This window comes from Piliocolobus tephrosceles, chromosome 11 (assembly GCF_002776525.5).
Source record: "Piliocolobus tephrosceles isolate RC106 chromosome 11, ASM277652v3, whole genome shotgun sequence".
In the NCBI taxonomy this organism is placed as follows: Eukaryota; Metazoa; Chordata; class Mammalia; order Primates; family Cercopithecidae; genus Piliocolobus; species Piliocolobus tephrosceles.
In genome coordinates, this window is record NC_045444.1 from 83,138,845 (window position 1) to 83,151,405 (window position 12,561).

At 39.1% G+C, this 12,561-nt stretch overlaps 1 protein-coding gene across 9 annotated transcripts in view; it reads right to left on the reverse strand.

Moving 5' to 3' along the window:
* The window catches only part of ANKRD44 (ankyrin repeat domain 44), a 327,884-nt gene that overhangs the window by 83,487 nt on the left and 231,836 nt on the right, over positions 1–12,561 (reverse strand). For all 9 annotated transcript variants that reach the window (XM_023218043.2, XM_023218022.2, XM_023218030.2 and 6 more), the window contains 4 exons: positions 12,188–12,256; positions 8,846–8,986; positions 7,122–7,202; positions 4,183–4,294 (listed from right to left, as the gene is read on the reverse strand). In XM_023218043.2, coding sequence (XP_023073811.1) covers positions 4,183–4,294; positions 7,122–7,202; positions 8,846–8,986; positions 12,188–12,256 — 403 coding nt within the window. The remainder of the gene's footprint in view (positions 1–4,182; positions 4,295–7,121; positions 7,203–8,845; positions 8,987–12,187; positions 12,257–12,561) is intronic.

Sequence of the window (12,561 nt, forward strand, 5' to 3'; positions counted from 1 at the left end):
CTCAAACTCCTGGGCTCAAGCAATCTTCATGCCTCAGCCTCCTGAGTAGCGAGGACTATAGGTGCACATCACATTACCATGCCTGGCTAATTTTAAAAATATTTTTGTAGAGACAAGGCTTTACTATGTTGCCCAGGTTGGTCTTGAATTCCTGGACTCAAGCAATCCTCCCACCTCAGCCTCCCAAAGTGGTGGGATTATAAGCTGTGAGCCACTGCACCTGGCCATAAGTCTATCTTATACAGACACATATATTTATTCAGAGCCAGGTGGTAATGATTTTCTAAAGTCCTGTGATAAACACAAGAAACAACCTAAAACATTGAGTCGTTTATTTGAAAGCAGCATAATTTTAGTGTTGAGTTGCCCAAGACACAGTTGCTTTCAGTCTTTCTTTGGAGAATCCCAGAATCTAGAATCTATATAATCCTAGAATATATAAGTAGGGGCGTTTGTCACCCCTAGTTATTCTCACAGTTGAAGTTCAAGTTCATTCCTATCATTGAACAGGGGACAAGATTCAGAGAAGCAGCCAAATTCCAAATGATTTGGCGTGAAAAAATCTCAGCCTGAATGTAATCAGAAGCCTAGAGTTTTCAATCTCTCTAAGTTTTGTAGACAATTTACATAATTACATTGGCACACACATTTTTCCATTTCAATAAAAAAGCCTCCAAGATCTTTATGTTCATGGACAAATCTTTAATATTGTAAAAAAATACATAATAAACCAATATAAACTCAAAAATTCCAAATAGGGGCATGATTCCCTGATTTTTCTTTTCAGAGCCAGTAAGAATACACTTCAGATAGAGAAAAAAGGAGGAGATTTCCTTTGCCAATTCCCTTCCTCCACTCAAACATACATTATACTCAGACACAAGAAGCTTTATTAGCCAAGTCTCCCCCATTTTGCTTTGATATTTTGAGCCCAATTAAATATGACGGATCACAGCTCTCAGTGCATGTTTGTGGGCAGATTTTTGCTTGCACACATAGTACAAATGTCTTTGATCAAGACCAGCTGAGAACACTGGCCTAAGTAGGTAGACTTGGCAGAATTCTCAACCTTGGCTATTTCTATCAAGGCGAAGGGGTTCATACTACTTTTTAGAAGTCTTTTTTCCTCATGGAACTAATTAAATATAAGTCTGTATAATAGAAATAAAGTTAAAACAACTATAATAATTTCTGTTTCTCTGTGATTACAGCAAAATGGACTGAACACAAAGTAGTTTATAAGTTCTATGCTTACGATCACAGACAGGAGCCACAAACCATGAATGCCAAAGTAAACACAGACCAAGCTGAGTGTCAGAGTCAAAATGTACATCAAATTTAATGATACATATTTAATGACATGCATTCTCACAGTAATTGCTCAAGTAGATGGGAGGAAGTGCCAAAGACATATTTCATCAGCCTCACAAATCAGCTGGTCCAGATGGCCCCCCATCTTCTTCAATCCTACTCCAGCGCCCAGAGGACAAAGTCCCTGGACCGGTAGTGAAGGCCAGAGGACCACACATACTCATTTACTCTCTCCATTCCCTCCACAGGCCAGAAGCATAGGCTGGGATGGTAGAGTCAAAAAAAGATCTCCTTGCACAATTCCTGCTCAGAGGCTCAGATAACCTATGAAGAGCTACCAGATGTGTGTCTCTTCACCAACATAACTCTAGCACAAAGTACTGAGTCAGGGACAATTTGTTCTAAGGATGACCCCTGGGAAGACGGGTGTTTGTGCTGGGAGATGAGGAGGAAGATTGGCATAGCAATGTGAAAGTGTTAGAAATTCACCTCCTAGTGCACATGAGTTAATTGGTTTGCTTTCCTAACATCTAGTACCCAAGGAAATTGGAGTTTTAAAGACTATAAAGATATTGGATTCCTAGAGAAAGAGGGAAAATATATGAGAAAAAGCATCCCCCTCAAAACCCTACTTCTTCATTTAACACTTGTTTTGGGGTTTTAAAAAAAACTTTTAGGTTCAGGGATACATGTGCAGGTTTGCTATATAGGTAAATTTGTGTCATGGGGGTCGTTGTACAGATAATTTTGCCACCCAGGTACTAAGCCTCGTACCAAATAGTTAATTTTTCTTATTCTCTCCCTCCTCCCATCCTCCACCCTTAAGTAGGCCCCAGTGTCTGTTGTTCCCCTCTTTGTGTCCATGTGTTCTCATCATTTAGCTCCCACTTATAAGTGAGAACATGCAGTATTTGGTTTCTTGCCCCTACGTTTTTTTGCTAAAGACTATGTCCTCCAGTTGTATCCATGTTCCTACAAAGAACATGATCTAGTTCTTTTTTATGGCTGCATAATATTCCATGATATACATGTACCATACTGTCTTTATCCAGTCTACTGTTGATGGGAATTTAGGTTGATTCCATGTCTTTGCTATTGTAAATAATGCTGCAATGAACATACATATGCCTGTATCTTTATGGTTAGAATGATTTATATTCCTTTGGGTATACACCCAGTGGTTGGATTGCTAGGTTGAATGGTAGTTTTGCTTTTAGGTCTTTGAGGAATTGCCACAGTGCCTTCCACGATGGTTAAACTAATTTACACTCCCACCAACAGTGTATAAACATTACCTTTTCTCCACAACCTGGCCAGCATCTGTTATTTTTTGACTTTTTATTAATAGCCATTCTGACTGGTGTGAGATGGTACCTCATTATGGTTTTGGTTTGCATTTCTTTAATGATCAGTGATGCTGAGCTTTTTTTCATATGCTTATGGCATACGAAAAGAAAACATATATGTTTTCTTTTGAAATATACTTAACACTTGTATCAAAGACAGGGCTCTATTCCCTCTCCCCTCCTTTCAGAACCCTTTCCTCCTGTCTCATCTCCTGTTCTAATCCATCCACAGTTAGGTGAGCCAACAGTGGGGATAAGATACCTGCAAAGGTCTGATTTGTGGTTCCACTCCTAAGGGAAAGTCCAAGTTGTTTTCAGGATTGTGTTTTGTTTTGATTGGGAGGGAGTGGGGCATAATAATGATTTTAGCCTGCTTAGGATCTTTGCTTTGTACAAACTACACCCAAGAGGAATTTTGGGATGCATTCCAAAATAGGAATACATAAAACCTTCTGTCCAACTAAAATCATTCAGGAAAATGAGAGAACTTTCATCCTGTGTTACAAATGACTGACTGAGGTTTCTTTCCTGAAAGCAAACAATAGTAACACTTCTACCAATTACATTGATAATCCGGTCTGTTCGACTGACGGTATAAATTAAAATCAAGTAACACCTCTTCCTAACTGTTTTTGAATGTTTTATAATTGTCATGAATAGTCATCTCTTTGTAAATTACACAGGGCAAATGTTGTCTAATCAAAGGGGGTAATTTCATTAACAGACAGAATTTGTGAAACCTTCTTATGAACAGAAAAACCTCTTACTTGAATAACAGAAATAATGGTACCAAAATGGCCTTCCTGAAAAAATGAAGATATTGCATGCAATATGTTATTTCTATACAAAGAAGGTGTTAGGATAATTATCCTGAGCTTCCAGACTATGAAGGATTAAAGATAACTCACAAAAGTACTATAGAACAGCACACATTATTAAAACTATAATAACAAACTGTATAATAAAAGTTTGTTTTATCATGACAATTATGACATGGTTTTCATAGAGAAAACCTATTAAAGACAGCTGTATCTTAGGTATATTTTGGAAGGCAGGCTCGTGATACGTAGTTACAGTAGAAAGCCTTCACTCTGCCACTGATTACCTCCCCCCCGCCCCCCGCAACACATACACACATGCACATTTTGTGAGGAGCATTTCTTATATGGGATCAAAACACAAAGCCATATTTGCTAACAGGTCTATACCAACTTCCATGGCAATGCTGGTGTTAGGAGGCAGAAATGGTACTGCCTTATATCAATGAGTACCATGCTTTTCCGCTGTGTTTAAAAGCCTTGGGTGGTGGTGGGGCTCTAACCTGCAATGGAAGGTAGCATGGTGCAGTAGAAAAAACACTTTTTGAAATCAGAATTCATGAAATCCTGATTCATGGCCCCACTTTTTATACAGACCAGAGCTACGACTCTGGAAAAAACAGTTAATGCCTCTGTGATTTGGTCTGTGTGTCTATGTGTGTGTATGTGTGTGTGTGTGTTCGAGAAAACAAAACAAAACAACTCACCAATTCCAGACATTGCCTGTGCCCATAGGCAGCAGCATAATGTATGCTATTGTAACCTTCCTTGTCCCGGATAGACGGATTTGCATCATTTTGAAGCAGAAACTCTAGACATCTGTAAGTATAAAAATGAAATGTTATTTTAGAAAACATCTCTGGACTGAAAAAGATAGTTTACATAAATCGTCCTGTGATGAATGTTCCATGAAGTATTTTATGAGTTTGTTTCTTTAAAAACCCTACAGCATTGAAGTTTTATGTATTGAAAATTGTGTGTGTGTGTGTTTTCTGTAGCTATCTTTATTTGAGCTTAATATAGCCATTCTAGAATTCAGGAAAAGCTTTAGGAAAAAGAGGGTAATTACGATTTTTTTCTCTCATCTTCAGGTAAGAACATCTGTTATCAAGATTACTGAATAGTAAGTTTTGGAGCTCCACATTCAACAAAGTCTCAATAAAGAAGTGATCAGTAACAGGGCAAGTAACAGGGCAGCCTCAGTAGGGAGGGGTTTACTCTTAACCTCACCATAAAATCAAAGGTTAGAAAATGAAAGTTAAAAAGAGTAAGAAAAAAAAAAAAAAAAAAAGAATAGCCTAAACAATAAAAAGATTAAAGGAATGGGTAATCATTTTTAAAGAACAAAGAATTAACTTCATAACCATGTATGAATAAAGAGGCTTAAATTTCACCATTAGGAATATAGACCTGGAAAAAAAAAAAAAAAAGTTTAAAGCCCTTTCAGGCAGAGCTGTAATTTTTCTGAAAAAGCCACAGTCTTTGGAAAGCTTAGAGGAAGGAGCATGGCTCCACCTTCACTGAAGAGCCCAAAACTCTAGTTCACAAGTACCCAGGGATGTAATAAGTTCTGTTCAGGGCCTACTGCAAACGGTCCAGTCCTGCTGGGAAAGAGGGAGTCGCTAGTCAGGAAGCGCTGCTTCATAGCGTCAGCATTATCCTTGTGACAATGGGACAAACATGTCCTTTACAAGACCAACACGACTCAATTTCATACTCAAATCAAAATGTTAAGATTCTAAATATCAACCCATACATTAAATAAGACCTTCCAATAGAAAATTTCTACAGTTTACCCAAAAACTTTTAAATGGCATTTACCTATCTTTTGGTATAACCCAAAAGGAAAAAAGTCAATTACACACAGGGACAATTAAAACAGATACTTCAATTTCTAGAAAAACTGATGAAAGCCATACATGTTAAAAAAAACCAAATACCCACATGTCAATAATAAATCAAACTATTCTTAGAGTCTTGCTATCATTCCCTCTTCGGTCATTTGCACCTTATAAGGAAGGAAGTTCTTTTTCATTTTGTTAATTAAATGCCCATGGAAAGGATCCCAGGTATGACTCACTGTAAATTGAATTTAGCTCTTTAAATGAAATCACTCAATAGGAATAACATGCTAGTGGACACACAATTCCCAATTTCTGAATGGATTATATCCTAAAAATTAGTTGATAAATTGAATTTGTAACATAGTTGAACTATATATACTGCCAATAGTATTATTATAATAAAAGTAATGTAGAACTTGGATATTCTCCACATTGTTTGTAAGGAAAACATGAATTCCGTGTTTTAGCTGGGAATGCTTATTTTTTTTCTCTTCCCAGGGCCTAGTAATTTGGCAATTATGATGCAAAGCCAACAGATGCACATGAGGTCAGAGACGTATCTGGATACAGGGAGTGGCCTCCCTTTGCATAGAAGAACTCTCAGGCAGCTGGTTCCTCCTGCCCTCTGCCTTTCTTGTCCCCTCCCTCTCCATCAGCTTGTCTGGCTCAGGGCAAGCTTGCAGTTCACTGGAAAAGGGGGCATTTGCTGCAGTGGCTTAAGATGCTATAGCCTTTTAGTATTGTTATTTTAAATTTGGGGGTATCAAAGCAAAACTCTGGTCATTCTACTTTATTAGCTGCTGCATTTCCTGTCCCCACCCCAATTACCATCAAAGTTAGGTCCCACAACCTGCATTGGAGCCACACTCTCTAACTATACCTTTCCACAACAGTCTGGGCATGGGAGGAGCATAGTGTAGGGTGGGAAGACCCTGGAGTAGACACAGGCATTCAGGCCACAGAAAAACTGGGTCATCTGACAATGAAAGAATAAATAAGTTAACAACAATGTGCCTGCAGACTCCTAGAGCACCATAGCCACTGGATTCCACAGGGGTGAGGCACAAGGTGTGGGTACCAATTCGTTCGTTTGTTCATTTACTCAACAGCTATTGAATATTGACTATGTGCTAGGTACTGCACTGAGCACTGTAAGCTTCTCACTGTGACCTGTGGTGCGGAAAGGACTCTCAGAGGATGAAGCCGGAAGTTCCTGTGCATCTACAGCCCTGAGTGATGGCAGGCACTCCCACCCCTGCCACAGCAAAGAGCTATGTCTCTGTTAGAAGCCAGGGAGAGGCAGGTGGGATGAGGGGCCCAGGAGCAGCCTTTTGCAAGAGCAGGAGGCTCTTCCTAAATTGATGTGGGTGTGGGCTGGGGGTGAGGGGAAAGCACAAATGGCTATTTCATACCAAAGTATTAAGACCTTTTAAAATAGAATCTGCTAAATAGATGTCCCCAGGTCATAAGAGCAGAACCTAAGGCTCTGAGAGGAGCCTCATTGGTACATGATGCATCGCAGTCAGAAATGATATTTAGGACACCAGGTCCTAAAAACCGCTGACCAATCACAGTGGTTGCTGAAGCAAAGCTTACAATTTTAGAAAGTTCCCCGTGTGAAAATAGTAGAATTGAAGGCTGTATTAAAAGAATAGTTTCTTTCCCATTAAAGGCAAACCCATATCACTTCCTCAAGATTCCAAGTGAAACCCCAAAATACTAAGGAAGGCAACGTGGCAACTCAGAGAAGCAGAAGAAGCGTCAGAAACGGCACCTTGTTCTTAAGCTGAGAAGAAACTTACAGTGTGGCTTCCTTTTCCTTCAGCTCCCTGGCTCTTTCAAGTTCTTCTGAATTTTCATGGGCATTTCCTAAGATAGTCTTACTTCTCAGCATAAAAGAAAAAAATTGCAATTAATTTTTTTAAATGGCAAAGCTGTTAATGGTTTTGGTGCAATTTATATCTTAATGATTTTTACCCCAACCCAGAAGAAATAAGCACCACTGATTTTCACTGAAGATATACATGGTTCTCTCCAAAGCCATCCCGTACATCTATTCTCTCCCAAGGATCCAACTGAGAATATGATTTCTTAAAACTTCCACTTAAGTATCAGCAATTAAGTTAACAATCAAGTTGCCCACCTTTCTATAAACATTCTAAACTTCCCAAGTAAAGAAGTTGTGACTTAGCTGAAACTTCTTTGACTCCTACCACATTCCCCACTGCCTCCTTACCAGCTCAGCATCTCATTTGTCCAGAAATGGGGTCCTATTCACCCTTCATCTGCCAGAACAATTCTTCACCATCCAAAATTCCTTTTCCAGCTCTTAACAGAGGAAGTGTATTGTTTCCCCACCCTTTTCACCACCCCCAATCTATTCCGAGTGAATTGTCTGGAGCTTGGCACATAGTAGATGCTCAATAAGTGTTTGTTAAGCAATGTTTGTTAATAACCTGTACGCCTAAGGGATCAGAATGCTACATCTGATATTATTATTTCTATTTATTATATAACTATGAAGAGGAAACAAGCAATATTTTTCAAATTACAGATCATAAGCCATTACTGAATTGTGAAATCGACTTAGTGGGTTGTAGTCAGCAATATTTTTTATCTAATGAAATAGAGAATATGTCAGAATGCATCACATATGGTAAAAGTAAATATGATTTTATGAAAACTTTATTTACACTTTACATACTAAATAAACTATATATGTGTGAATATGCATATTGGGTCATGACTGTAACATGGTATTTCTCACTGTGGGTCGCCATCTAAAAGCCATTGCTCCACAAGAAAAGCAATTAGCACTGACCCAGAATCAATTCCACAGCACAAGGCAGCAAATAATTCAATAGTTCTTCAAACAGGGTCACCAAAAAGTATTCCTATGAAGGAGGCCCTTCCTTAAGCTTCCAAGAACAATTTCATCAACTATGGGCATCTCTCCCACCTTCTTCCCTTGAACTGGTTCACTTATTTCTGTTTTCCATTCCTACCCACCTAGAATCCAAACATGCTCTGAGCAACCAACTTCCTCTCCTCTAGCTCCTGAAAGAGCATTCATGCCCAGGTTTGGAGCAATGGTGCCTAGTTTACATGTATTGATGCTGAATTTAAAGGCTGTTGGGATTAGGCATGGGTGGATGTTTTTGACATATGACATATATATTAGCAAATGTAAGTTTTATAGCAAATGAAGCATTTAAGTGGTGATGATGAAAACTATGGTATATGTCAAAATAAATTACAACAGATTTTGAATGAACCATAAACCTGAGCTTGACAGCTACACTTGGGATTCAACCCAAAGAACAGAGAAGTAATTGTGCAGTGACATGTAATAATCAAACATAAATTGACCAGAACAGGAAAGCCCAGGTTTGGAATGAAGCAAATCTAACTCTTTTGGGTTAGTCTAACTCTTTTTCCATGAGGTGGTATGAAGAAAACTTAGCAATCCTTCCCCACCACTCCCCAACCCTGTTCCCAGAGGAAGCATGAGCAAGGTTGTTTTTACTTTCTATCCATGTCTGATGCAGCGGCATAATGCAAAGCTGTGCGTCCCCAGTCATCTGTTTCATTAACGTTGGCCCCTGTGGTCACTAATGTCTCAATACAGTGGAAATGACAATTCGCAGCTGCATAGTGCAAAGGGGTCCTGAAAAACAAACAGCAATTTATTACTTCATTCAGTCTGGAAAATAGGCCCGTTGTTGGCACTAGCATGGGCAGCAGTATGCCCAGGGGCGTGGAAAGCTCTTAGACTCTCACAGTGTGTGGAGATCAAAGTCATGTCTTCCTTTAACTATACAAGTTATGTATCCCTTATCTGAAATGCTTGGAACTAGAAGTGTTTTGGATGGTTGAGCATCTTTTATTCAAAAATCCAAAATTCAAAATGTTCCAATGAGCATTTCCTTCGAACATTATGTCAGTGCCCCAAACATTTCAGATTTTGGAGCATTTCAGAATTTGGATTTTCAGATGAGGGGTGCTTAACCTGTATAAACTGCAAGTGAGGCTATAAAGACAGTGGCTTCAAACGAGGCCATCTACCATGGATCTGTCCTTTCTTTTCCTTCTTAGAGCCTATCTTAGTTCAGGTCTATGTTATTGCTTTTTTGGACCATTGCCAGCCCATCCCATTGGCTTCCTTAGCTCTAGCCAAGTGTCCATAATTTCTAGTTAGTATAAATGAAGAATTTTTTTTAAGGTGCAATACCCACATATAACAATCGTGTTCTAAAACCTTTGGTTCTCTCTACTAACCAAAGACTTGATTCCTCAGCCTAGAATTGAAGACCTTCCAAAACTGGTCCCAATCTCCTCTGATGGGGTATCTCTCTCCCCTAGATGTACCCATTAGGATAACCAAAGCGGATGATTTGAGGCTTTCTGGATCATGTTCACACTTCCCCCCAACCTTTGTCCAGGTTGGTTTACCCCCAGGAATTCATGAATCACTTCCACCCATTAAAACCCCACTCATCATCTTGTTCCAGGGACTAGTTCTCTTTATTTTGTCTGAGATGGCTTAGCTACTCTCTGGGTCTCTCTTGAGTTCTCATCACATACTGCCTTGATTTTAGCACTGGTGTATTGTCTCATCCTCCCCACTGAACTGCAAGCTCCTTGAGGGTAGGGATGTTGGTTAACGGGAAGAACAATGCAGAATCCAAATCTGAATCAGAAGCCCTGGGTTCTGGCATTGGCAGATGTGCAAGCTGGCTCAAATCACATCCCCTCTCTGGATCTTGACTTCTTCACCCTTATTTCAATAAGAACTTTTGAGCTACTGTGCCCTACCTAAGGTCCTTCTAGGTCTAAAATTCTGTGTATATGTGCAAATCATTTAGTTTCTCTCTTACTAGTTGATTTTTCTCCTCTTTAGTTCAAAAAAAAGAAATTTTAAATATTTTAGCTATTGGATTGCACATGTTCTAATTAGACTGAAAATTATCAGGCAACAACCTCATGACAGAGCCCAAATATAAACACTCTAAGGTCCTGCTAGGTCTAAAATTCTGTGTACACGTATAAATCATTTAGTTTATTTGGGCTCAGCTTTCTCATCTACTAAAAGGGGTAACAGCATCCCCACATACCTCATAGAGTTGGTATCAGAAAACACAAGCACCTTGTAAAGGGCAAGACTACAGAAATACAAAGTAATTTGCTGTACATTACTTATTTTTAACTCTCAATTGTGCAGCAGTTTTTCTGGTATGACCAGCTGATAGTCAAAGAATAATAAACAAATGATCAATTTTCAAGTATAATTATTTCATATTTTATAGTCAATTTATGGGTTCTCTCACTAATTGATTTTTCTCATCTTTAGTTGAAGAGAAAGAAATTTTAAATATTTTACATATTGGATTGCATATGTTTTAATTAGACTGAAAATTACTAGGTAAGAACCTCACGACAGGGCCCAAAGATAGAGAGAAAATGATACCCAGTTCTTGTCCTGAGGAGGCTCACAGTCAGGTGGGGATGTCAGAGACATATGAACCACAGCAACTCCATCTTGAATAAGGGCTGGGTAAGATGAGGCTGAGACCTACTGGGCTGCATTCCCAGATGCTTAGGCATTCTAAGTCATAAGATAAGACAGGAGATCAGCACAAGATACAGGTCATAAAGACCTTGCTGATGAAACAGGTTGCAGTAAAGAAGCCGGTCAAAAACCCACCAAAATCAAGATGGCAACAGGAGTGACCTCTGGTCGTCCTCACTGCTACACTCTCACCAGCGCCATGACAGTTTACAAATGCCATGGCAACATCAGGAAATTACCCTATATGGCCTAAAAAGGGGAGGCATGAATAATCCACCCCTTGTTTAGCATATCATCAAGAAATAACTATAAAAATGGGCCACCAGCAGCCCTTGGAGCTACTCTGTCTATGGAGTAGCCATTCTTTTATTTCTTTACTTTCTTAATAAACTTGCTTTCACTTTACTCTATGGACTCGCCCTGAATTCATTCTTGCTTGCGCAAGATCCAAGAACCCTCTCTTGGGGTCTGGATGGGGAGCCCTTTCCCGTAACAGGGAGAGAGACAAGGAGTCAGAGTCCACAAGAACAGTGTGAGGTACTTTGCAGTCATGAAGGATTAGGGTGCTAGAGGAGCAGAGAAGAGGGGCATGCCCATTGGTGCACAAGGAGGTGTCACTGACATGAATCTGAAAGGGCGGGTAGGAGTTGCCTTAGACAAGTTGGTAAGAGGAGAAATTTGTGGCAACCCCAGAGAAGGAGGGTACATGTAGAAAGGAAGGGTAAAGAGATGCAATGGGAAAAAAAAATTATATATATACATGAAAAATATATATCCACGTACCAGCTAGCATCATGGCATCATTTACTTATATGAAGGACCATTAAGGTAAGAAGAGTTCTATGACCCATTGGTGGTGTGTGTGCACTTAATGTTTTAAACATGTGTACTTAATGTTTTAAACATGGCTGAAAATTCATCCCAAGATGAAATGTTCAATACATATAATAAAATATTCTAGATCTTATGACTAGGACTTATGTATTCCACTCTGCTAGAAACAGAATTTTCCAAACTATATCCATGTAGGAGTTTTGTTTTGTCTTTTAACTGAAAAAAAAAAAAAAAAAAAGAGACAATTGGCACATCTAAACAGCAGCTGTGAGTGGAGATGCTTTCTTTATGGCTTGTAATTTGCTTTGTTGGCAACCCTCTATAAGAAAGGACTTCCTTCCGAGGAGGATGGAATCCCCCCAGCTAACTTCCCAGTTTACCATTTCAACATCACTTGATTACCAGATAGACCACTCCTACTTCCTGTTATTTAAGCACTTGAAGAAGAACTCTCTGATTACATACCTCCCACACTTGTCCTTTTTATGGAAATCTGCTCCGCTGCTTTGCAAGAGTTTTATACATTCCACATTACTAGAAAGACAGGGAAAACATCATTAAGATGGAAGAGATCAATTACTGGCCTATCTTCAGCAAGAGCTATTTTCTGCAGAGTGCAGGACAAGATGAAAAGATAGCTCCCGGTCTAAATTCGGCTAATAAAAACCTGAACATATTAAAGTAATGACATATTGTAAGGATCTAAAGTTCCTATGATTCCTTTTTCAAAGCTAATGAATCAATAGATTAAAGAGCTTGGTGGAACATTTTCAATTCCATGACTAAGAAATTTAATGATTATTACATGATTAAACCCTCCGGTGATGGTTTCATCATTT